Raw genomic sequence first — 21,446 nt, 5'->3', positions numbered from 1 at the left:
GAAGTAGGGGATTGAAACTGGGACTTTAGGAACAAAAGTTTTTTGCCATAACCATTAGGCTATCTCCCCAGCCCGGTTTCTCTCTCTCTCTCTTTTTTTTTAATTTTTATTTTCTCTTTTGTTGCCCTTGTTGTTTAACGTTGTTGTTACTGATGTCATTGCTGTTGGACAGGACAGAGAGAAATGGAGAGAGGAGGGGAAGACAGGGAGAGAGAAAGACAGACACCTGAAGCCCTGCTTCACTGCCTGTGAAGCGACTCCCTGCAGGTGGGGAGCCGGGGGCTGGAACCGGAATCCTTACATGGGTCCTTGCGCTTTGCGCCACGTGCGCTTAACCCGCTGCGATACCGCCCAACTCCCCTGGTTTTCTCTTTTGACCTGAGTTAATACCAGAGCTTGAGAGTATCATTAATTCCTGACATGCCAAACCCTGATCAGAAAGTCCTGATTTTACCTGATGTATCCAAAACCAGGCTATTTTAGGACATGTTTCCTATTTTTTTTTAATCTCTTTAACTTACTTATTACTGGATAGAGATAGCTAGAAATTGAGAGGAAGGGGAAATAGGGAGACAGACAACGACAGCACTGCTTCACCACTTGTGAAGCTTTCACCCTGCAGGTGGGGATGTGGGGCTTGAAACCCGCCCTTGTGTATTGTAACCTGTGTGCTTAACCAGGTGCGCTACCATCCAGCTCCCTTTTCCTACCATTTGTCTCAGCACAGGGCCAGTCCTCTTGCTGGGACCCTGGGTTCCAAGGAAGGTGTTGAGATAACTCAGATTGAGCTCCCTCTTGTCACTTTTGTAGCTTCTGGACCAGTGCCTGGCACCAGACACTTCTGGGGACGGTACAGGGTGTGACAACATGACCTGCATCATCATTTGCTTTAAGCCTCGAAACACAGCAGAGCTTCAGCCAGAGAGTGGCAAGCGGAAACTGGAAGAGGCGCTCTCTAGCGCGGAGGCTGAAGAAAACCGCAACAGTGACAAGAAGAAGGCCAAGCGGGACTAGTGGTTGTCCAGACCCTGCCCAGAGACTGTTTGCTGAGCCCTCCGGACCTGAGACTGAGTTTTGTCTTTTTTCCTTTAGCCTTAGCAGTGGTTGGGAGGTGTGCAGGGGAGCAGGGCGGCTTCCTCAGCCCATTCCAAAGAGGGCTCCTCCACACAGCAGCCCGGGAGCCTCTGCTCACCTCCCGCCTCCTTCCTGCTCCTGGGGGCTCATCACCGGTTCTGTGCCTGTGCTCTGTTGTGTTGGAGGGAAGGACTGGCGGCTCTGGTTTTTACTCTGTGAACTTTATTTAAGGACATTCTTTTTTATTGGCGGCGCCATGGCCCCAGCCGCTTGCACCTGCTCTCTGTTGTACACTTTCAATCAACACTTTTTCAGACTAAAGGCCAAAACCTAATCGTGCCCTTTGTGTCCTTTTTCCCCCCCCCACTGCCTTTCAGTTCCAGTCAGTAGATCCACTGAGCCCGTGCCTGTGCGTGTGCGCGTGTGTGTGTTTGCGCGCGTCTCAGCTCAGAGGATTGTAAAGGACTCACCACCACCACCCATTTCTCGTCCACAATCCTTCCAGCCAGGAGTGATTACTTAGCTCGGGCAGGGAAGGCTCCGCGTGGGTCCTGCCCAAGTCCGTTTCCTTGCGGCCTCAACCCCCATCCCCCCGCCCCCTAGTTTCCATCTGGTAGTCAATTGGTGGCTCGCACAATCACTTCCTGGTCACGCTGGGCGCGCACCGCGCCTGCCTTTAAGGACTACAAGTCCCATGCGGCCGTGCGGCGGCGGAAACGGAAGCGAGTGCGGAGGTACCAGCTGGTCTCCGTAAAGGGGGAGGGGGTTCCATGAATGGACGCGGCGGCGGCGGGAGCGGCCTGAGCTGGGCGCCCTGGCCACAACCCGGGGCTTCCCCGGGCCCGCGCCGCAGCTGAAAGACTGCCGGCTGGCCTTGAGGGGAAGGAAGAGCGGACCGGCAAGCCAGCCAAGGCGGGAGGGGCGGGGCCGAGTGGCCGCAGGCCGGAGGCGCGTAGGGCTGGAGCCGGTCACGATGCCCCGGAGGAAGCAGAGCCACCCGCAGCCCGTGAAATGCGAGGGGGTCAAAGGTCAGGGGTCGAGGGGTCCGCGTGGGGCGGGGTAGGGTCGGATTCGAGGTGCGGTCTAGGTCCGGGCAGAGGGCCCTCCTGCGGGTGGGGCGGCGTGTTGGGACGCCCGGCCGCCCTCCGAGGTTCCGAGAGGTCCGAGTGCTGGAAGTGCGCTCCCGGCTGGTCGGGGGGCGGGCGGTGGGGCCGGTCCCGGAGGTCGGTCTCCAAGCCCCCTGCCCTCCTCAGCGGATATCGAGGACTCCCTGGACGAAGGGCCCGGCGCGCTGGTGCTGGAGAGTGACTTGCTACTAGGCCAGGATCTGGAGTTTGAGGAGGAAGAGGAAGAGGAGGAGGAGGAAGAGGAGGAGGGGGACGGCAACAGCGAGCAGCTCATGGGCTTCGAGAGGGACTCTGAAGGTTGGTCCTGGGCACCGGGCTCAGCGTTGGTGGCCACTGGCGCCCCCCCTGCAGGAGCCAGCGGGCAGTTGCTGCCCCTCCGGGGCTGAGCCCGAGCGCCGCCTGGGCCCGGCAGCTCCATCGCCTTTGAAGGTTTGGGGCCAGGTCTGAAGGCGGAGTGAGTGGGGTAGCGATGAGACAAGTAAATGCCCTTTAATAACCTTCTCCCCGCCCCACCTCTCAGCCCCCTCTTGACTGGAGTTTATTTTGAAGAGATTGAGGGAAGCAGCTTCTCATGTCCAGCTGGCGCTTAGGGCTTCCTTCCTTTCACCTGCAGCACAGGCAGTGGGTTTTGATTCTCCGGATTCCTCCGCATTCCTCTTGCTTGTGATGTTAGCGTCACCCTGCCCTCACTTGCCACACTACCTACCCACATATGCCACTCAGGAAGGATTTTCTTGAAATGCAGTCACTGAGGGAATCCATGTAGAAGTGGATTATGACATTACAGCCTTTAGTTTCCACTTCCCTTCACATTTTGCCTTATTCATTTTGCCTTAGCTCTTTGTTACAGCGACTACACCAATACAGGGCTTAAAAAATTGTTTCCGATCGCTGTCCTGTTTATTTTTACTCTTCATCAGAGCACTCCTCAGCTCTGACCTGGGGTTGTGAGGAATTGAACCTGAGACCTCTTGTGCCTGGGGCATGAGGATGTTTTGGGAACTACTATGCTATCTCCCCTACCTGTTTTTTATTCTTGCCCCAAGAGACAGCTGGTTATAATACTGATATGTTAAATCTTTGGTCCACTAAGAGCCCATGATCTTTTTCCATCCAGTGGAATTAGGTGCTACTCTGCCACCAATGGGCTAATTCAGGCTGCTTTCAGGACCAAAGTGGGGCCAAGCAGAGGGGCCAGCTACGTGTCAGGAAGGAGTTGAGGGCCTGCTTCCTACCCCATGATGATGTCTCTTTTCGTGTCTGTCTCATCAGGGGACTCGCTGGGGGCCAGGCCTGGCCTTCCCTACGGGCTGAGCGACGAGGAGTCTGGGGGCGGCCGGGCACTAAGTGCCGAAAGTGAAGTTGAGGAGCCGGCCAGGGGTGCAGGGGAGGCCAGGGGTGAGAGGCCAGGCCCGGCCTGCCACCTGTGTGGGGGGCCGACAGGTGAGGGCCCATGCTGTGGGGCAGAAGGGCCGGGTGGGGGGCCCCCGCTGCCCCCACGGCTGCTGTACTCGTGCCGCCTCTGCGCCTTCGTGTCCCACTACTCGAGTCACCTGAAGAGGCACATGCAGACCCACAGTGGGGAGAAGCCATTCCGCTGCGGTCGCTGCCCCTACGCCTCAGCCCAGCTCGTCAACCTGACGCGTCACACCCGCACCCACACTGGGGAGAAGCCCTACCGCTGTCCCCACTGCCCCTTTGCCTGCAGCAGCCTGGGCAACCTGAGGCGGCACCAGCGCACCCACTCAGGGCCCCCCACTCCTCCCTGCCCGACCTGTGGCTTCAGTTGCTGCGCTCCCCGGCCCACTCGGCCTCCCAGTCCTGCAGAGCAGGAGGGGGCCACGCCTCGAAGACCTGAAGGTAAAAATCTGGGACCCAGGGCACCAGGGGCAGCGGTGGGTGTCCTCGGACTCACAGCCCAGGTCTTTCTGTTCCCACAGATGCCCTGTTGCTGCCAGACCTGAGCCTCCACGTGCCATCAAGTGGTGCCAGCTTCCTGCCGGACTGTGGGCAGCTGCGGGGTGAAGGGGAGGGCCTGTGCGAGGCGGGAGCGGAACCCCTGCCAGAGCTGCTCTTCCCCTGGACCTGCCGGAACTGTGGCCAAGAGCTGGAGGAGGGGGAGGGGGAAGGGGGCCGCCTGGGAACAGCTACTTGTGGGCGGTGCATGCGAGGAGAGACCGGGGGTGGCTCCAGCGGGGGGCCCCAGGGCCCCAGTGACAAGGGCTTCACCTGTAGCCTCTGCCCCTTTGCCACTCACTACCCCAACCACCTGGCCCGGCACATGAAGACGCACAGCGGCGAGAAGCCCTTCCGCTGCGCCCGCTGCCCCTACGCCTCCGCCCACCTGGACAACCTGAAGCGCCACCAGCGTGTGCACACGGGGGAGAAGCCCTACAAGTGCCCCCTCTGCCCCTACGCCTGTGGCAACCTGGCCAACCTCAAGCGGCACGGCCGCATCCACTCGGGGGACAAGCCGTTCCGCTGCAGCCTCTGCAACTACAGCTGCAACCAGAGCATGAACCTCAAACGCCACATGCTGCGGCACACGGGCGAGAAGCCCTTCCGCTGTGCCACCTGTGCCTACACCACAGGCCACTGGGACAACTACAAGCGCCACCAGAAGGTGCATGGCCATGGCGGGGCGGGCGGGCCCGGCCTCTCGGCCTCAGAGGGCTGGGCCCCGCCTCGCAGCCCACCCTCTGTGCTGAGCTCTCGGGGTTCAACAGCACTGGGTGCTGCTGCTAGCCGGGCTCTCCACACAGACTCACCCTGAACTAGGGCCCACTCCCCAGGCCCTTCTGTACCTTTTATACAAATGGACCAGAAGCCACCTTCTCCCCCGCTGGCCAGGGGCTCCACTGGGACTAAACTGGGCGCCATGAGAACCGGCCCGAGCTGTGGACGGGCTGTGTGGACCTGGGGGCCTAGCCTTGACGCACTCGTGAGCTCAGCTGCAGTGCTCAGCAAGGGCCCTGTATTCACCTCAACTGCTCCCCCAGGCTGTGGAGGAACTGGCTGGGGGACTGTCCAGCCTCCCACCTGTTTATTTAACTTATTTCAGTGCTTTATAATAAAGGAAACACTAACAAAGCCGTGGCTATGCTGAGTTGGCAAGCACACCCGGCCTCCCCCGCAGCGCAGTCCAGGCTGTGAGGGGAGGCCGGGGCAGTGAGAGGGAAGCGGAGGTAGGCAGCAATCAGGCTGAGTTTAATGACGGGGAGCTGGGCCGGACCAGACACAGACCACTGCCATCCCCTTGGCCCAGAACTTCTGGAAGCCAGAAGCAGCCTTGGGAGGGTGGAGGCGGGAGAGCTAATGTTCCTCCCCAAGGCAGGTAGCCACAGTCCCTTGGACTCTGTGCAAAATACTAAATGCTAATTTGGCATCGAGGGCCAGCTCTGGAAATGAAAAAAGGGGGAGATCTCTTGTGTAGCTCCCCTTGGGGAAAGAGGGGCTAGGAGCCTCCTGGCCAGGGAGACGAGAGAAGAGAGAGGAAGGGAAGGACTCCCTAGGTGGGGCTACAGGCACAGGGCACTTCGTCAAACATTCCCTGGGTGGGAGCAGAAGCAGAGCCATCACAGGTCCTCGTCTCCTATGCCCTCGAAGGCGAAATTGCCGTGGACGTCGCTGGCACTGGCATCCGTGCCAGGGCTTCCGATCCCCCGTAAGCTCACAGCACTCAGCTTGCTCTGTAACAAAGGCAGGGTGGGCATCAGAAGGCTCATGCCTGCCCAGGCCAACACCAACCTCACCAGGCCTGTGGGGAACTCACTGAGAGCTTGACCATGGACTCGCGGCTGGCATCAGGTGACTCCTGAGGAAGAGGGGCAGAAGCGTTAGGACCTCCGTGGCGTGGGAGGTGAGGCTGGGGACCGGGCGGTAGACCCAGGCAGGATACTTACAAGCAGTGGTGGGGATTTCACTGCCTGCTGGCTGTCTGAGCGTCTCAACGTGCCCCCCACCCGCCGGCGCAGCATCTGCCCGAGGAGAGAAGGGTTGGAGAGGCAGCTCGTTAGGTAAGACAGTGTGCCGTGCCAGCGTACACAATGGAAGTGCTACAGTATTGGGGGAAGCTCTAGTCCTGTGGTGGTGATCTGTCTACCCGAATGAAAAAGTTGGTACATGTGGGAGGCTCCAACTCCACACACAGACACTCCTCCACACACCAGGGAATCTCAGTCACTCCTTCTAAGGGCACACTTCACACCTAGGACAAAAGGCAGAGGGAGTTTTGCTTGGCCCAAGCTTTTTTTTTCTTCCCTGTATTGGAGAGAAACAGAAAAGATAGACACCTGCAGCACTGCTTCACCACTTAGGAAGCTTCTCCCCTCACACCTCCCACAGCACAGGTGGGGGCTTCAACCGGGTCCTTGCACATGGTAAAGTGTGCTCAGCCAAGTGTGCCACCACCCAGCCCCTAAAACTTTGCTTTAGTTTAATGAGATACAGAGGGAAAGACCAAGAGCACTGCTCAGCTCTGACTTAACGGCAGCGCGGGGGATTCAACCTGGGGTTTCGGAGCCTCAGACTTGAAAGTCTTTCTGTATCCCAAGCTTGCCATCTGCGCTCCCCCAGCCCCTCACTGCTGGGGCTTCAACGCTCTGGGCTGACTTCAGACAGCACCAAACCCCCTCCAGTGTTGAAGGGCTTGAGCCCAGGTCCCACAGGACAAACCAGGCAGGTGCCTTCTTCAGGGTCTTACCTTCCTGATGCTGCCTCCAGATTTCTTCACCATCAGCTCATCCACCATGGACTGCAAGCAGATGCTCAGCATGATGGCCTAGGGCGAAAGCAGAGCTCAGCCTGACCAGAGTGGTCGCCGCGAGCCCAGCACCCCTAAGACAAGGGCTCCCACTCACATGGAGTCCTGGAAGCCCTAGACCTGGGTAGCTAAGAGGCGGTGCAATGGGCTCCCGAGGAGGCCTGAGGGCGGGCTCACACCTGGGGGCTGGTGATGGTGACCCACTGTAGCCGGTCCTTGCTCATGAGGTATTCAAAGGCCAGTTCCAGGCGCACCTCACCCCGGCCTCGGCCGGGGCTGCTCGTGCCTCCACTGGGCAGCGGCACCTAGGAGCGGGAGGGCATTGAGGGGGCATGCACTGACCACTGAGCCGCCCTACCCAAAGCTCAGGGCCTACTCCCCACTCACAGAGGAGGTGACCCGCCAGCATCGCATGCGGGTGACCCTGAAGGAGCCTTCTCGCAGCTGCTGGCCAGGCAGGCGGAGCTGGAGGCTGAGCTCACTGTTGCCTGCGCTCACCACCACGGGACAGTTCTTCTCGGGGAAGTCAGCCACGCAGGCATCGAAGCGCAAGTAGCCGTAGTGCCGCAGCGTCTGGGCCAGCCGCAGGAACTGAAACCATCCCCACACACCCAGGCTCGGGATGGGAAACCAGGCAGCCCCGAGAATGCCACCTCCCTAAGGAAGCAGGCCTCACCTCCTTCTTGGAGACCTTCTCCTGCAGAGATTTGAGTTGCCGGTGTTGCTCCTTGGTGACCAGGATCCAGCCCCGCTCGATGTCTGACACCGTCTGCAGTGCAGACACGGGGTGGAAGGCTGGGGCTCTCAGGCAGGTCCAACAAGTGTCCCGTGCCCTCTACCTGGCCCAGCCCCTTGCCCCGCATCTCAGTGACCACCTTCACTGAGTCCATGACTGTCAGCTTCTAGACTTTCCTAGAAACCTCCCCAGGAACTGCGAATACAGACATGAGGGGAGAATTCGGGGCAGAGTGGGACTCCAGTGCCATCGTCGGGGGGAGGTCCTGAGGTGGCATCAAGCTCACCTGAGCATAAAGCAGGTTCAGCCCAACTCGGTTTTCCATGACATCTTCATCATAGGCAGAGTCCCAGTAACTGTGAGGCCAAGGGGGGAAGAGGAGAAATGGGGCTGAGCTGGGGTGAGGCAAGAGGCAGGGTGGAGCACAGGGACACGGAGGAAGCAATCTGGAGGACAGTGCTTGGGCAGCCTGGCAGAAATATCCAGCACTTCCTCCCTGTCCAGACTGTTCTCTCGGCATGTGACTCCAATCCACAGCCCCCCGCCCCCCTCCAAGCCCAGCCCAGACCTTTTCCTCAGCACAATCTTATACTCTTGACTCCGAAGGCTGGTGACAGACACATAAGGCAGCTCAAATTCTTGCAACTTTCGTACAACTGTGCATTAGGAGGTAGAGAGAAAGGAAGAAAGAAAGAATCAGGAGACTCACGGGAGAGCAGAGGGAAACCCTGGGGAAGGGCCACATTCCTGGGTGCGGGTGAAGGGAAGAAGGGGAACTGAACACACTACCGCAAAGGACGGGCAAGGCAGAAAGACTCACAAGAAAAGGCTCCATCCTCTTTTTCTCGAACGAGAAAGAGGCTGAAGTATCCAATCAAGTCATCTGGAAGCTCCAGCTTTGCAGCCACAGCCTGAGAACAGGGAAGGAAGTACAGCTGGTCAGAAAGGCCCACACCACTGCACCACTGCACCCGGAGCCCTGGGGAGCAGGGGGGGTGTGCGCAGAACAAGCACCTCACCTCCAGGACGTCCTCAGTCTGATCAGAAGTCAACACGCTGACCAGGACTTTCTGTCCGTTGCTGAGCAGCACCTCTAAGGAGACTTCCTCTGTGGGGACCTGCTGTGTCTCCTGGTGGCGAGCACACGGGGGAATGGGGAGCACCACGTGACCACCACCTGCCCAGTGTCCGGTGCTGACCCATCCCCGACGCTGCAGTTCTAGGTCCTTCTGGTATCTATTTTCAGCAATGTAATTACAGGCTGGGGTTCCTCGAGTTCATGGTACAGCAGCCATAGAAATAATGGTGTTGAGACGACGCTTCTGCAGCCACCTCGTTAAATGACGTGGCCCTTCGGGAAAGTCCTCCCCTCATCACAGTCCCCCGGAAGCCTGAATTACCTGTTGTGCCCGACGGAGGAAGCTATTGAAGGTCTCGCTGCTCCCAAGCAACGGATCTTGCCGAACTGTGGGGACAAGAGAACAATGTTCCAGTGACTCAGGTCTCCCTCTTGGCTCTTTCTCCCCGATTCTCTTCTTCGTAGGGTGCCCTCTCCCTCATCTCCCGTCACCTCCCCAGCAGGCCTAGCCTCACTCCTGCTTGCATAAATTCTTGGCCAGTCCCACCCGAAGCTGCAAGCTAGTTGAGTCCAGTCTACGAAACTAGAGGAATAATGCTCTAAGATCAGATGCCAGCTGAGCTCTCCCACCAGTCTACACTGCTCTAAGACTACCGAGCGTTCTTAGTGTTTCTCATAGACGGTGACGTTGCTACCCACTTTGCTCTGCTAACTGCCTACAGTACCCTTAACCTGCTATTGACATTTGCTAACTAAGTAACAGATGAGACCAGAGGCTTCTCAGAGTGAGAAGTTAATTTAGGAGCCTTCTAGAGAACCAGATGTTTTGAGTCTCTCCCCACAGATGTCAATGCAGCCAGCCTAAAGTTCTCTCCAACCACTCACCAGCTTGCATGTACTTCTCTAACTGCTCTCTCCTCTGTTCTACCTCAGCAGGTGTCAGAGAGAAAAGCTTCTTTGGGGGAAACGCAGGAAGCACATTGGCCCCATACTCCTTCCGAAGCTATTTAGAGAAAGAGATAAAACCCTTCACATAAACATAGCAAACAAGAGGAGGTGAACCCCCAGCATGATGATCTCTTGGGCACCCCTCCCTTCTTTCAGTTCTCGCTCCCACATCTACTCTGGTCATGTAACAAGCGATCCCTCTAACAAACACGGCATCCTAAGAGATCCGGTCCTTTTAGGATTTTTAAGATCAGTTTATTTAACAAGCAAAACAGAAAGAGAAGCAGTGCAGTGCTCTGGCATAACAGATGCCAAAGATCAAACTCGGGACCTTTGGCACGCAAGTCCTGCACTTTGCCAGCTAAAGTCTCCTCCCTGGCAGTCCTCTGTCTTAGGCATAAAAAAAATTCTCTCCTATCTCACTGTGTGCAAGTCAGTCAGTGCCTTCACCACATGGGGAAAGTGGGGAATTCCTTAATTGTCTAGCAAACCTGTATTCATTCAATTCTCACAGGAGGTAGATGGCTTTATAAAGAAAACAGGCCCACAGAGTGTTGCAAAATGTTTACAAAGTATCCTCAGACTCAGGGACTTTACAGATCAACAAAACTATGTTTCTGTCCTAGGAACTAAGGCACAAAGAAATGACTTCCTCGGGATTGCACAACTAGCCATCCGTTGACTGAGGCCTCTTATCTGAGTTAAACACAAGAGTTCACGATCTGGTGAGAACAGAGAAACACGGCACCACGGATTCATAAGGACAACTGGAACCGCTCACGCCGTTATCAAGAGATGAGCCAAAGAAATCGGCGAATGGTTTGCAGAAACGGAGACAAGGATTTCAAGTTGCGGCTCGGATGACAGAGGAATGTGCTTTGCTGGAAGAGGGTGTGGGGAGGGGAGGGTGTTGGTTGTTCAGCGCAGGCTGAAGTCAAGACAGGACAGAAGCAGGAAGGAGGCTGTGAGCGGGGAGGAGCGGCCGGCGGGGCACACATGAAGCTTCTCAGGGAGCCCCCGGAAACGTCAGGCGATTAGATAAAGGGCCAGACCCTGCCGGGCGGCAGTGATTACGGGGAACTACGGGGGGGGGGGGGGCGACGAAGGGGAAACGCAGACACTGCCGTCCGAGCCGGCTGCCTGGAGGCGGGGGCGCTCGTCCCACCTGCTCGTGCAGCCCCAGGAGCTGGCTGTAGCGCACCCGGCAGTGCAGGACTCCATTCACGTGGATGTTGTAGGCCTGAGGACACAAAAGCAGGCGAGCGTTTGGGGGCCGCGGTCTGCCAGCCCCGGAGAAGCCCGGCCGGAAATAGCCCGGTCACGGGGGGGTGGAGTGGAGGTGGGGGCCTCCGAGAGTCCGTCGGTCTGTCTGCCCCAGGGCCGGGCCCCAAAGCAGAACGGCCAGGCCGGGGGCAGCTCGGGCCGCGCGCGGTCTCTCCCTCCCCGACCCGAGCAGCCGCGGCCCAGCCGAGGGCCCACGGAGGCGGCGGCGGCGGCGACCTCGGCACACGTCCGGGACGTGGCACTGGCTCCCCGAGAGGCCGTCGGGGGCCCGCGGGGTGGTGGCCAGGCCTCGGAGGCCGCTCGCAGAGGGCTCCGGCCCGTTATCCCCGCCCCTGCCCGGCCGGCGCCGGCCGCTCCTCACCACGTAGGCGGAACCGCCGCTGTCCCCGCTGCGGGACTCGGTCTCAGGAATGGAAAAGTGCATGTTCCCCGCGGCAGGGTCCCGCTGGGCTGCCGACTGTCAGGCCCGCAGCGGCTTTGCACGCTCTCCTCTGCTGCTCAGAGGCTCCCCGCAACCTCACTCGCCATTTTGGGGGCGGGGGAGCCCGAGATCTGAGGTGGGAAGGTCTGTGAGGCGCCGGCTCGGGGGCGCGGCGGCGCGAGGCATGCCGGGATCTGTAGTCCACCAGGCAGGCTCTGCCGGCGGAACCCGGAGGTGAGTTGGCCCTCATCGCGATCCGTAGCAGGAAGCGGCGGCTCAGCGCATGCCGGGAATTGTAGTTCATTTAAAGGAGACTGCGCGGCGCGGGAGGCCCTCCGGAGGGAGCTGTAGTCCCAGTGCCTGTGCTGGGCAGAGCGTAGGACGGAGGCTGATGGCTGCCGTGGCGGTGGCGGTTCGCGAGGGTGAGTGGAGGGCCCGGGCGCACCAGCGGGTACGCGCCCCGAAGGGCTCCTGGCGGCTCCTGCCGGGTCCCGGGCGGCTCTGGGCCCCGTGTCCCGTGCCGGGCCGCGCTCCCGCCTGCACTGCCCCGGGCACAGCCCCGCGCCGGCCGCGTACCGGCCGGTCCCCGAGCGCGGTGGACGCTCCTCCCCCGCCCGCCCTCCGCGCCGTCGCTTTGATCCTCCGCGCACTGCGTCCCCACGCGGAGCCGGGTCGCCTCCCTGCCGGCGGCCGAGCCCGGTCATGCCGACCCTGCAGCCGGCTGCGCCGCGCCCGAGCCCCCGCAGGCCCTCGCGAGGCCTCTCGGGCTCACTCTGCGCCCTGTTTTCCGATGCAGACTCGGGAGCCGGGATGAGGGCGGAGCTCGCCCCGCGGCCGGGGGTAAGTGGGCCGAGCCCCTGCCGAGCCCGGGTCACTCGGCGCTGTCCCAGCCCTGGCGCCGTCCCCTCCGCGGCCGCGAGCTCGGAACCGGCGGGTGTCTGTCCCGCGGGGGAAGGGGGTGTGGGGTGGGGAGCCGCGCTTGATGCTGGTGTCTCAGGCAGCGGCGGGGAGGGAGCTGACCCCAGAAGAGAAGCTGCAACTGCGGAAGGAAAAGAAACAGCAGAAGAAGAAGCGCAAGGAGGAGAAGGGGGCGGAACCGGACCCCGGCTCTGCCGCCCCCGCGGCGCCATGTCAAGGTACCCGCGGGAGGAGTGGACGCGAGCCGGCGACCAGGCAGAAGCTTGGGCTGAACCGTGGGCACCTCTGCTTTCTACTCTTTGTAGCGCCAACCAAAGAGCCGCCGGCACCGGGCAGTCACCTGGGCGCTGCGGGCGAGAAGGTGCCAGCTGGCAGGAGTAAGGCCGAACTGCGCGCCGAGCGGCGGGCCAAGCAGGAGGCCGAGAGGGCCTTGAAACTCGCGAGGAAAGCGGAGCAAGGAGGGCAGCCCGCTCAGGCCGGTCCCAGCTCAGCTAGAGACACCCCCTCAGGTAGCCGTCTGCCCCTCGTTTCCACATCCGAGTTGGTTGTAATTCTTTATTTTTTTTTTTTAAGGAATTTATTTATTCATGCGAAAGACAGGAGAGAGAGGAAAAAGTGGGCATCATTCAGGTCCATGTACTACTGCCGGGGGTTGAACTCGGGACCTCATGGTGGAGAATCCAGTGCTTTATGCACTGTGCCACATCCCAGACCACCGGTTGTAATTGTTGTGTTCACTCAGGCTACCCCAACTTCTCCCCTCTCATTCTGTGTCTGGGAGCCCAGACTCCAAAATTCCCACAAAATTCAGCCTACCTCTATTTCTTATTTCTCTCTCTCCACCCTTTTTAGGCCCTAAGAGCAAATTTTTCACCATCGATCGGTTGTAGTGTCTCGAAAACATGACCACTGTCTTTTAGGACCAAAGCGACTCCCCGAGCACACTCAGGCTGATGACCTCACGCTTCTGAGGCGGCTTGTGAAAAAACCAGAGCGACAGAAGGTAGGAAACAGGGAGGGGGTGGAGGGCGGAAAGGGAGACCACCCGGCAGAGGCTAGGGATCTGGGTCAGGGCTGTATCACTGTTGACTTCCTGCCCGGTTCCAGCTTGGAATTTTAAATCGTGGACCGTCTTCCTGTTTCTCTGTTTTGTCAGGTTCCCACACGAGAGGACTATGGATCCAAAGTCAGTCTGTTCTCCCACCTCCCCCAGTACAGCAGGAAGAACACTCTGACCCAAGACATGAGGTAGCAGCCTGTGGCTGTCATCGCTGGGTCTCAATCTGAATTGTAGTAACTCTGGAGGCTCTGGTGGTTGGGGCTTGGGTCTGTGGGGAGAAGCAGGAGGGATGTTCCCTGCCATGGGGGGCAGGGGGGCAGCAGGAGCCTCAGCTCCCTCGCACATGTGTGACACCGCCATCCCTTCAGCATCCCATCCTCTGTGATCCACCCAGCCATGGTGCGGCTCGGCCTGCAGTATTCCCAGGGCCTGGTCAGTGGCTCCAATGCCCGCTGCATCGCCCTGCTCGGTGCCCTGCAGCAGGTAATGCCCACTCATTCCCCGAGACCCAGCCCCACCTCCCAACACTGCGGGCTCTGGGGGGGATGGGACCAGCCAGTGTCTTCAGCTCTCTCCTCAGCCGCTCCCCTGCCATGGACCTTGGCGAGGGGCCTTTGGCTAACCAGCCCCTCCCATAGGTGATTCAGGATTACACCACGCCTCCCAACGAAGAGCTTTCCCGGGACCTGGTAAATAGGCTGAAGCCCTACTTCAGGTGAGCGCACACACCTGCATTACATGCGCTCCGCCCTGCCCGCTCTCCTGCCTTCTCCCTTGCTCTTTACGTGTTTAACTGCAAGACTCTGGCACCACTGTCCCTTCACACTGTGCCGAGGAATAAACCCTGGGCCTCGTGCATGCCCGTGTGTGTTTTATTGCTACAGCTCTTTCCTGGCCTGCCTTTGTTTAATTGCTGGCTTAGTGGCTACACAACAAATCTACCTCTTCTGACAGGTGCTTTTCCTTTGAAAAAATGATATTTGGGGGGACAGGCTGTGGAGCATCTGGTTAAACACACACATTACAGAGTGCAAAGACCTGGGTTCCAACCCCTGGTCCCCTCCTGCAGGGGGAAAACTTTCTGAGTGGTGAGGCAGGGCTGCAGATGTCTCTCTGTAGACATCTTTTTGATTTTTAGTTTTACTTTTGTTGTTTAGTTTTCTCTTTTTTTTTTTTTTTCACCAGTGCACTGCTCAGCTCTGGTTGATGGTGGTGCAGGGTATCGAACCTGGGACTTTAGAGTCTCAAACAGGAATAGTCTCTTTGCATAATCATTATGCTATCTATCCCTGCCTTCACTTTCCTTCTCGATCTCTCCCTTCTCAATCTCTGTCTTTATCCAAAATAAATAAATGAATGAAAAAAGGAAAGGAGCTAGTGTAGTGCACCTGGTTGAGTGCGCATATCATAATGTGTAGGGACCTGGCTTCAAGCCCCCAGTCCCCGCCTGCAGGGGGAAAGCTTTGCAAGTGGTGAAGCAATATTGCAGGTGTCTCTCTCTCTCTCTCCCTCCCTCCCTCCCTTTCTCCCCTTTCCCTCTCAACTTCTGGCTTCTCTATCCAATAAATAAAGATAATTAAAATGTTTTTCTCCCCTTTTGTTGCCCTTGTTGTTGTAGCCTTGTTGTGGTTATTATTGTTGTTGTTGATGTCATTGTTGTTGGATAGGACAGAGAGAAATGGAGAGAGGAGGGGAAGACAGAGAGGAGGAGAGAAAGATAGACACCTGCAGACCCCTGCTTCAACACCTGTGAAGTGACTCCCCTGCAGGTGGGGAGCTAGGGGCTCGAATCAGGATCCTTACGCCGGTCCTTGGCGCTTTGCTTAACCCACTGCGCTACCGCCCGACCCCCAATTAAAGTGTTTTTTTTTTTTTTTTTTTTTTTCCTCCAGGGTTATTGCTGGGCTCGGTGCCTGCACCATGAATCCACCGCTCCTGGAGGCCATTTTTCCCCCCTTTTTTGTTGCCCTAGTTGTTGCAGCCTCATTGCGGTTATTATTGCCATTGTTGACGTTGCTTTGTTGTTGGATAGGACAGAGAGAAATGGAGAGAGGAGGGGAAGACAGAGAGAGGGGGAGAGAAAGACAGACACCTGCAGACCTGCTTCACCGCTCGTGAAGCAACTCCCCTGCAGGTGGGGAGCCGGGGGCTCGAACCGGGATCGCTACGCTGGTCCCTGCGCTTTGCGCCACGTGCGCTTAACCCACTGCGCCACCGCCCGACCCCCAATTAAAGTGTTTTTAAGTAAAAAAACATAAAAAGACGTGGTCCAGGAGGTGGTGCAGTGATAAAGCTTTGGACTCTCAAGCATGAGGTCTCGAGTTTGATCCCCAGCCGCACTTGTGCCAGAGTGATATCTGGTTGTTTCTCTCTCCTCCTATCTTTCTCATAAATAAATAAAAACTTAAACATAAAAAATAAATAAATAAAACATAAAGAAAGGGAGCTGGGCAGTAGTGCAGCAGGTTAAGCGCACATGGCGCAAAGTGCAAGGACTGGCCTAAGGATCCCCCGGCTCCTCACCTGCAGGGGGATCACCTGTGGTGAAGCAGGTCTGCAGGTGTCTGTCTTTCTCTCCTTCCTTCTCTGTCCTCCTCTCCTCTCTCCATTTCTCTCTGTCTTATCTAACAATGACGACGACATCAGTAACAACAACAGTAATAACTACAACAACAATAAAAAACAAGGGCAACAAAAGGGAAAATAAATTTTTTAAAACTACTATAAAAATTTAAAAAACACAAAAAGAAAAATATTTTAAAATATTTGTTAAAATTTTTATATTTTGGGGGATCAGGCAGTGGCGCAGTAGGTTAAGCACCCATGATACAAAATGCAAAGACCAGCGGAAGGAACCCCGTTCGAGCCCCCGGCTCCCCACCTGCGGGGGGGAGGGTTGCCTCACAAGCAGTGAAGTAGGTCTGTAGGTGTCTATCTTTCTCTTCCCCTCTCTGTCCTATCCAACAACAAAGATAAACAACAAGGGCAACAAAAGGGGAAAAATGGCTTCCAGGAGCAGTGGATTCATAGTGCAGGCACCGAGCCTCAGCAATAACCCTGGAGGCAATAAAAAAAAATTTTTTTATTTTATATTTTCTGATTTTTCTTATGTATATGAATGAAATACAGAGAGGGACAAGAGCACTCAGCTCTGGCTTATGATAGTGCTGGGGATTGAACCTGGAACCTCAAAGACTCAGGCAGGAACATTTTTTACAGAATCATTTTGCTGGCTACCCAACCCTAATTTTTGTTTGTTTTGTTTTGAGAGATAGAGAGAGATCTATCCGTACTGCTCAGCTCTGGCTTATGTTGTAGGGGGGATTGAAACTGAGACTTTGGAGCCTCAAACATGAAAGTCTTTTTATTAAACCATTATACTATCTTCCATATGTATTTCAGTAAGACAGAAATTGAGAGGAAAGGGATTGAGAGGGGGAGAAAGAGAGACACCTACAGACCTGCTTCACCACTTGTGAACCTTCCTTTAGGTGGAGAGTAGGGCTTGAACCCAGGTCCTCACACATGGTAATGTGTGGACTCAACAGAGTATGCCACTGAACCCCCCCCCTTTTTTTTTTTAACCAGAGTACTACTCAGTTCTGGTTTATGGTGATTCAGGAATTCAACCCAGGACTTTGGAGCCTCGAGCATGAGAGTCTTTTTGTATAACCATTGTATCACCCCGGCCAAAAAAACGTGTGTGTGTGTGTATTCTTTTTTTTAAACCTGGCCTCCACCACACTGAGGAAAGCTTCAGTATTATGGTCTTTCTGTCTCTCTCTCTCTCTCTCTCTCTCTCTCTTTCTCTTTTCCTTTTCCTTTTTTTCCACCAATTATTTCTGAAACCGGGTACCTCTCTGTCTGTCTTTTTATCTGGCAATGTCAGAATGGAGAAACAGCAAAATAGCTCACTTGGATAGTGCAGTGCTTTGCTATGTGCAAAACTCAGGTTCAAGCCTGGCCCCCACCACATCGAAGGAAGCTTCATTGCTATGGTCTTTCCATCTCCCTCTCTCTCTTATGCGTACATGTGTGTGCACGCCTGCTTCATTATGCTTATCTCTATCTGAAAAAGTCATCCTGGAGTGGTAAAATCCTATTATAGGGGAGTCAGGTGGTAGCGCAGCGGGTTAAGCGCACGTGGCGCAAAGTGCAAGGACCGGCGTAAAGATCTCGCTTGGAGCCCCCGGCTCCCCACCTGCAGGGGAGTCACTTCACAAGTGGTGAAGCAGGTCTGCAGGTGTCTATCTTTCTCTCTCCCTCTCTGTCTTCCCCTCCTCTCTCCATTTCTCTTTGTCCTATCTAACAACGATGAGATCAATAACAACAACAATAAAACAACAAGGGCAACAAAAAGGGAATAAATAAACTTTTTTTTAAAATCCTATTACAATAAAAATAAATAAGTAAATAAATAAATAATTTTTTAAAAGGTGGGGGTCAGGTAGTGTTGTATCATGTTACCATGTACAAGGACTTGAATTCAAGCCCCTGATGTCACCTGCAAGGACGGAGGGCGAATCAATACTGCACATGTTTTTCTCCTCTCGTTCTCTCTCAGCTGCCATCAGGATTGTTGCTGGCGTTGGTACCAACATTATTACCTCCTGTTCCTGGCCGCCATTTTTTCCTTTCTATTTTATGTGATAGGATAGAGAGAAATTGAGAGAGAGACACCTGCAGACCTGCTTTACTGCTTGTGAAATATCCCCCCTGCAGGTGAGGAACAGGGGCCTTGAACCTTGGTCTTTGAACATGGTAATATGCGTGCTCTATGAAGTACACTTCCTCTCTGTCCTTTCTATCTCTATCAAAAATGAATGAATAAATAAAAGAAAAAATGGCTGCCAAGAGCAGTGGATTTATCCAAGCTCCAGTGATAACCCCAGTATTATAAAAAATATATTTATTTTTATTAAAATTTTTTGATTTACTATTGGATAGAGACAGAAATCAGAGGGAAGATAGAGAAGGAGAGAGAGAAATACCTGCAGTTCTACTTCACCATTCATAAAGCTTTCCCCCCTGCAGGTGGGGACCAGGGCCTTGAACCTGGGTCCTTGTACACTTGTGTGTGCATTTAACCAGGTGTATTATCTTTATTTATTGGATAGAGACAGCCAGAAATTGAGAGGGAAGGGGTTGGCAGGGAGAGAGAAAAACATCTGCATCCCTGCTTCACTACTCACCACTTGCAAAGCTTTCCCCCTGCAGGTGGGGACTGAGGACTCAGATCCAGGCCTTTGTACATGGTAACATGTGCAGTTAACTAGGTGTGCCAACACCCAGTCCCACGATAAAAAATTTTTAAAAGATTCTTTTAAAGTGAGAGCCTTAACGGGAGTTGGGCGGTAGTGCAGCAGGTTAAGCGCAGGTAGCGTGAAATGCAAGGACCGGCGTAAGGATCCCGGTTCCAGCACCCGGCTCCCTACCTGCAGGGGAGTCGCTTCACAGGCAGTGAAGCAGGTCTACAGGTGTCTATCTTTCTCTCCCCCCTCTGTCTTCCCCTCCTCTGTCTATTTCTCTGTCCTATCCAACAACAACTACATTAATAAGAACAATAATAATAACTACAACAATAAAAAAAAAAGGGCAACAAAAGGGAAAATTTAAAAAAAAAAATTAAGTGATAGCCTTAGGGCCAAGTGGTGGTGCACCTGGTTAAGTGCACACATTACAGTGTGCGAGGACCCGGGTTCCCCACCTGCAGGGGGAAATCTTTACCAATGGTGAGATAAGGTATCGGGCATCTCTCTGTCTCTTTCCCTCTCTGTCTCTCACTTCCCTCTCAATTTCTCTCTGTCTCTGTCTATCTAATAATAGAGTTAAAAAAGGATCCTAATAATTAAGGTGAAAGCCTTGAAAGTTGTGAAGAGTCACACAAATGCAACCTGTTGTCGTTGTAGCTTCCTGACTCAGTGCCGCCCCCTGTCAGCGAGCATGCACAATGCCATCAAGTTCCTTAACAAGGAGATCACGGGTGTGAGCAGCTCCCAGCGGGAAGAGGAGGTGATGAGCATGAGTGAGAAGGGGGCCTGGGCAGTCGGGGAGGCTGAGGAGCACCGCAGGACTCAGGAAGTGTGTCGTGGCCATTCTGCCCCGCCTAGGGGTGCACATTCTAACTTGTGCCACTTCTGAGGTCCCCTTTGAGCCCCCACTCCTGGCAAAGTAATCAGAGGTTGGAATGTGTCTGTGACTTGTTTCCTAAGCATCTCTCTTCACTTAGGCCAAGTCAGAACTTAGAGCAGCCATCGATCGGTATGTGAAAGAGAAGATTGTGCTTGCTGCCCAGGCCATTTCCCGCTTTGCTTGTCAGAAGATCAGTAATGGAGATGTGATCCTGGTTTATGGATGGTATGGTCCAGACCCTGTGCCCAAGAAAATTGTGGGCACTGGGGGGCAGGGAGGGGGCCCAAGGAGGGGCAGGAATGACCTGGTAAGAAGAAAACAGATCTTTGCCCCCTAGGAATGAGCTAGCTGTCAGTGACCTCTCTAACTGAGTCCCCCCTCTCCGTTCACTCCAGCTCATCTCTGGTATCTCGGATTCTTCAGGAGGCTTGGGCTAAGGGCCAGCGCTTCCGGGTGGTGGTGGTGGACAGCCGGCCCCGGCTGGAGGGAAGGCACACACTACGTTCCCTTGTCCGTGCTGGGGTCCCTGCCTCCTACCTGCTGATTCCTGCAGCCTCCTATGTGCTCCCTGAGGTGAGGGCAGAGGAGAGGGACCCCAAGGGTGGAGGTGAAAGGGTGTGGTGGCAGAGGCATGATCCCACCTCCCCAAAGTTGCCATTAGTACGAAACTACAATTATGAAGATCTGTTTGTTTTCACTAGGAAAACCATCTGTAGCATATTATAATACAGTCTGAGCTTGCAGGGGCCAGTTAGTTTTTTAATCAACTAGCAGCCAGCAAGAGGGGACAGTACAAATATAGCCTTGGAGTTTCATCTCCCCACAGGAGGTCCTCGTTCTGGGGTCAGTGGTCAGATGTCTTTGAGAAGAGCCACCGCTAAGATTCGTTTCTCTATCGTAATATTGCCATCAGAGACAGGAGTGGGGATTTTTCATTCTAACACTGATCACATATCACACACCCACCCCACACCCCAAATAGGTCTCTAAGGTGCTACTGGGAGCTCATGCACTCCTGGCCAATGGGTCTGTGATGTCCCGAGTGGGGACAGCTCAGCTAGCCCTGGTGGCACGAGCCCATAATGTGCCAGTGCTGGTCTGCTGTGAGACATACAAGTTCTGTGAGCGTGTGCAGACTGACGCCTTTGTCTCCAATGAGCTGGGTAAGGAGCCGCCCACAGGGCAGAAGAGGATGTGCCAGGGAAGGAGAAGATGGGGGGGGGGGGGCGGAGAGCCATGTTGGAAGTGCAGCTTGCTTTCTAAGAGGAAATAAATGGGTGTGTCATCCCCCCACCGCCCCCACCCCCATTGCAGATGACCCTGATGACCTGCTGTGTGAGCGAGGAGAGCGAGTGGCCCTAGCTGACTGGCAGAACCATCAGTCCCTACGATTACTAAACCTGGTCTATGACGTGACCCCCCCAGAACTGGTGGACCTGGTGATCACGGAGCTGGGGATGATCCCCTGTAGTTCTGTACCTGTTGTCCTACGAGTCAAGAGTAGTGACCAGTGAGTGGGGGGGGCAGGGGTCAATAAACAGATTCCCGACATTCAGCGACTCTGCTGCTTTTGTATGTCTTCCGCATGCCACCGCTAGGGCTACCACCCCACCCCAGCATCCGCTGCCAAACGCAGACCTCTCTGAAGACCCTCAGGCTCCCACTGCACGGCAGTGCCTTAGGACCAAGGCGAAGATATGTACAAGACCAACACTGGTACAAGCCGCCAGCCACCTCAACACGACCAGACACTCAGTGAAGTCAAAATACGAGAAGGGCAAAGAAGACTCCTATCCAGTACTGGACTCTGAGGCGTGAAGTCCCAAGTTTGATCTCTGGCATCACATGTGTCAGAGTGACTCTCTTTTCCCTCTCTCCCTTTCATTAATAGTAAACTTAAAAAAAA

The 21,446-nt window shown here is 55.4% G+C and overlaps 4 protein-coding genes across 6 annotated transcripts in view; 3 read left to right on the top strand and 1 right to left on the bottom strand.

Moving 5' to 3' along the window:
* The window catches only part of PPM1G (protein phosphatase, Mg2+/Mn2+ dependent 1G), a 28,866-nt gene extending 27,453 nt beyond the window's left edge, over positions 1 to 1,413 (top strand). For both annotated transcript variants that reach the window (XM_060186745.1, XM_060186746.1), the window contains exon 10: positions 811 to 1,413. In XM_060186745.1, the coding sequence (XP_060042728.1) occupies positions 811 to 1,014 (204 nt within the window). In that variant the 3' untranslated portion in view covers positions 1,015 to 1,413. The remainder of the gene's footprint in view (positions 1 to 810) is intronic.
* Positions 1,414 to 1,821: 408 nt separating this feature from the next.
* On the top strand, positions 1,822 to 5,291 carry ZNF513 (zinc finger protein 513). Of its 2 annotated transcripts, XM_060186747.1 has the most exons (5): positions 1,822 to 2,102; positions 2,328 to 2,498; positions 3,474 to 4,061; positions 4,142 to 4,824; positions 4,994 to 5,291. In XM_060186747.1, exons 1-5 carry the CDS (start codon positions 2,048 to 2,050, stop codon positions 5,081 to 5,083), a joined length of 1,587 nt encoding a protein of 528 aa, XP_060042730.1. In that variant the 5' UTR covers positions 1,822 to 2,047; the 3' UTR covers positions 5,084 to 5,291. The 2 variants fall into 2 exon arrangements, with proteins under 2 accessions (XP_060042730.1, XP_007537876.1); XM_007537814.3 differs by having other exon boundaries at positions 4,142 to 5,291.
* Positions 5,292 to 5,387: 96 nt separating this feature from the next.
* On the bottom strand, positions 5,388 to 11,509 carry SNX17 (sorting nexin 17). The gene is made up of 15 exons (XM_007537815.3): positions 11,371 to 11,509; positions 10,891 to 10,965; positions 9,663 to 9,780; positions 9,100 to 9,164; positions 8,719 to 8,829; positions 8,520 to 8,610; positions 8,268 to 8,355; positions 7,986 to 8,055; positions 7,640 to 7,732; positions 7,351 to 7,554; positions 7,143 to 7,268; positions 6,904 to 6,981; positions 6,104 to 6,178; positions 5,974 to 6,015; positions 5,388 to 5,890 (listed from the first exon to the last, which is right to left on the bottom strand). Exons 1-15 carry the CDS (start codon positions 11,431 to 11,433, stop codon positions 5,777 to 5,779), a joined length of 1,413 nt encoding a protein of 470 aa, XP_007537877.1. The 5' UTR covers positions 11,434 to 11,509; the 3' UTR covers positions 5,388 to 5,776.
* A 153-nt stretch (positions 11,510 to 11,662) lies between these two features.
* Positions 11,663 to 21,094, top strand: EIF2B4 (eukaryotic translation initiation factor 2B subunit delta). Its single transcript, XM_007537819.3, has 13 exons — positions 11,663 to 11,852; positions 12,227 to 12,270; positions 12,428 to 12,566; positions 12,654 to 12,857; positions 13,269 to 13,351; positions 13,505 to 13,596; positions 13,777 to 13,891; positions 14,047 to 14,123; positions 19,318 to 19,420; positions 19,638 to 19,765; positions 19,936 to 20,113; positions 20,523 to 20,703; positions 20,855 to 21,094. The coding sequence occupies exons 1-13, from the start codon at positions 11,714 to 11,716 to the stop codon at positions 21,052 to 21,054; spliced, it is 1,683 nt and encodes a 560-aa protein (XP_007537881.2). The 5' UTR covers positions 11,663 to 11,713; the 3' UTR covers positions 21,055 to 21,094.
* Positions 21,095 to 21,446: the final 352 nt, after the last annotated feature.

This window comes from Erinaceus europaeus, chromosome 3 (genome assembly GCF_950295315.1).
Source record: "Erinaceus europaeus chromosome 3, mEriEur2.1, whole genome shotgun sequence".
Lineage (NCBI taxonomy): Eukaryota > Metazoa > Chordata > Mammalia > Eulipotyphla > Erinaceidae > Erinaceus > Erinaceus europaeus.
This window is presented reverse-complemented; position numbering and strand designations above follow the sequence as displayed.

Coding starts and splice junctions, on each gene's coding strand:
- ZNF513 (XM_007537814.3), top strand. CDS start 2,048: ATGCCCCGGAGGAAGCAGAGCCACCCGCAGCCCGTGAAATGCGAGGGG. Junction 2,103..2,327: donor GAAATGCGAGGGGGTCAAAG/GTCAGGGGTCGA, acceptor TGCCCTCCTCAG/CGGATATCGAGGACTCCCTG. Junction 2,499..3,473: donor CTTCGAGAGGGACTCTGAAG/GTTGGTCCTGGG, acceptor CTGTCTCATCAG/GGGACTCGCTGGGGGCCAGG.
- SNX17 (XM_007537815.3), bottom strand. CDS start 11,433: ATGCACTTTTCCATTCCTGAGACCGAGTCCCGCAGCGGGGACAGCGGC. Junction 9,165..9,662: donor AGAGAAGTACATGCAAGCTG/GTGAGTGGTTGG, acceptor TTGTCCCCACAG/TTCGGCAAGATCCGTTGCTT. Junction 7,733..7,985: donor TGAACCTGCTTTATGCTCAG/GTGAGCTTGATG, acceptor TCTGCACTGCAG/ACGGTGTCAGACATCGAGCG.
- EIF2B4 (XM_007537819.3), top strand. CDS start 11,714: ATGCCGGGAATTGTAGTTCATTTAAAGGAGACTGCGCGGCGCGGGAGG. Junction 13,352..13,504: donor AAAAACCAGAGCGACAGAAG/GTAGGAAACAGG, acceptor CTGTTTTGTCAG/GTTCCCACACGAGAGGACTA. Junction 13,597..13,776: donor ACTCTGACCCAAGACATGAG/GTAGCAGCCTGT, acceptor CCATCCCTTCAG/CATCCCATCCTCTGTGATCC.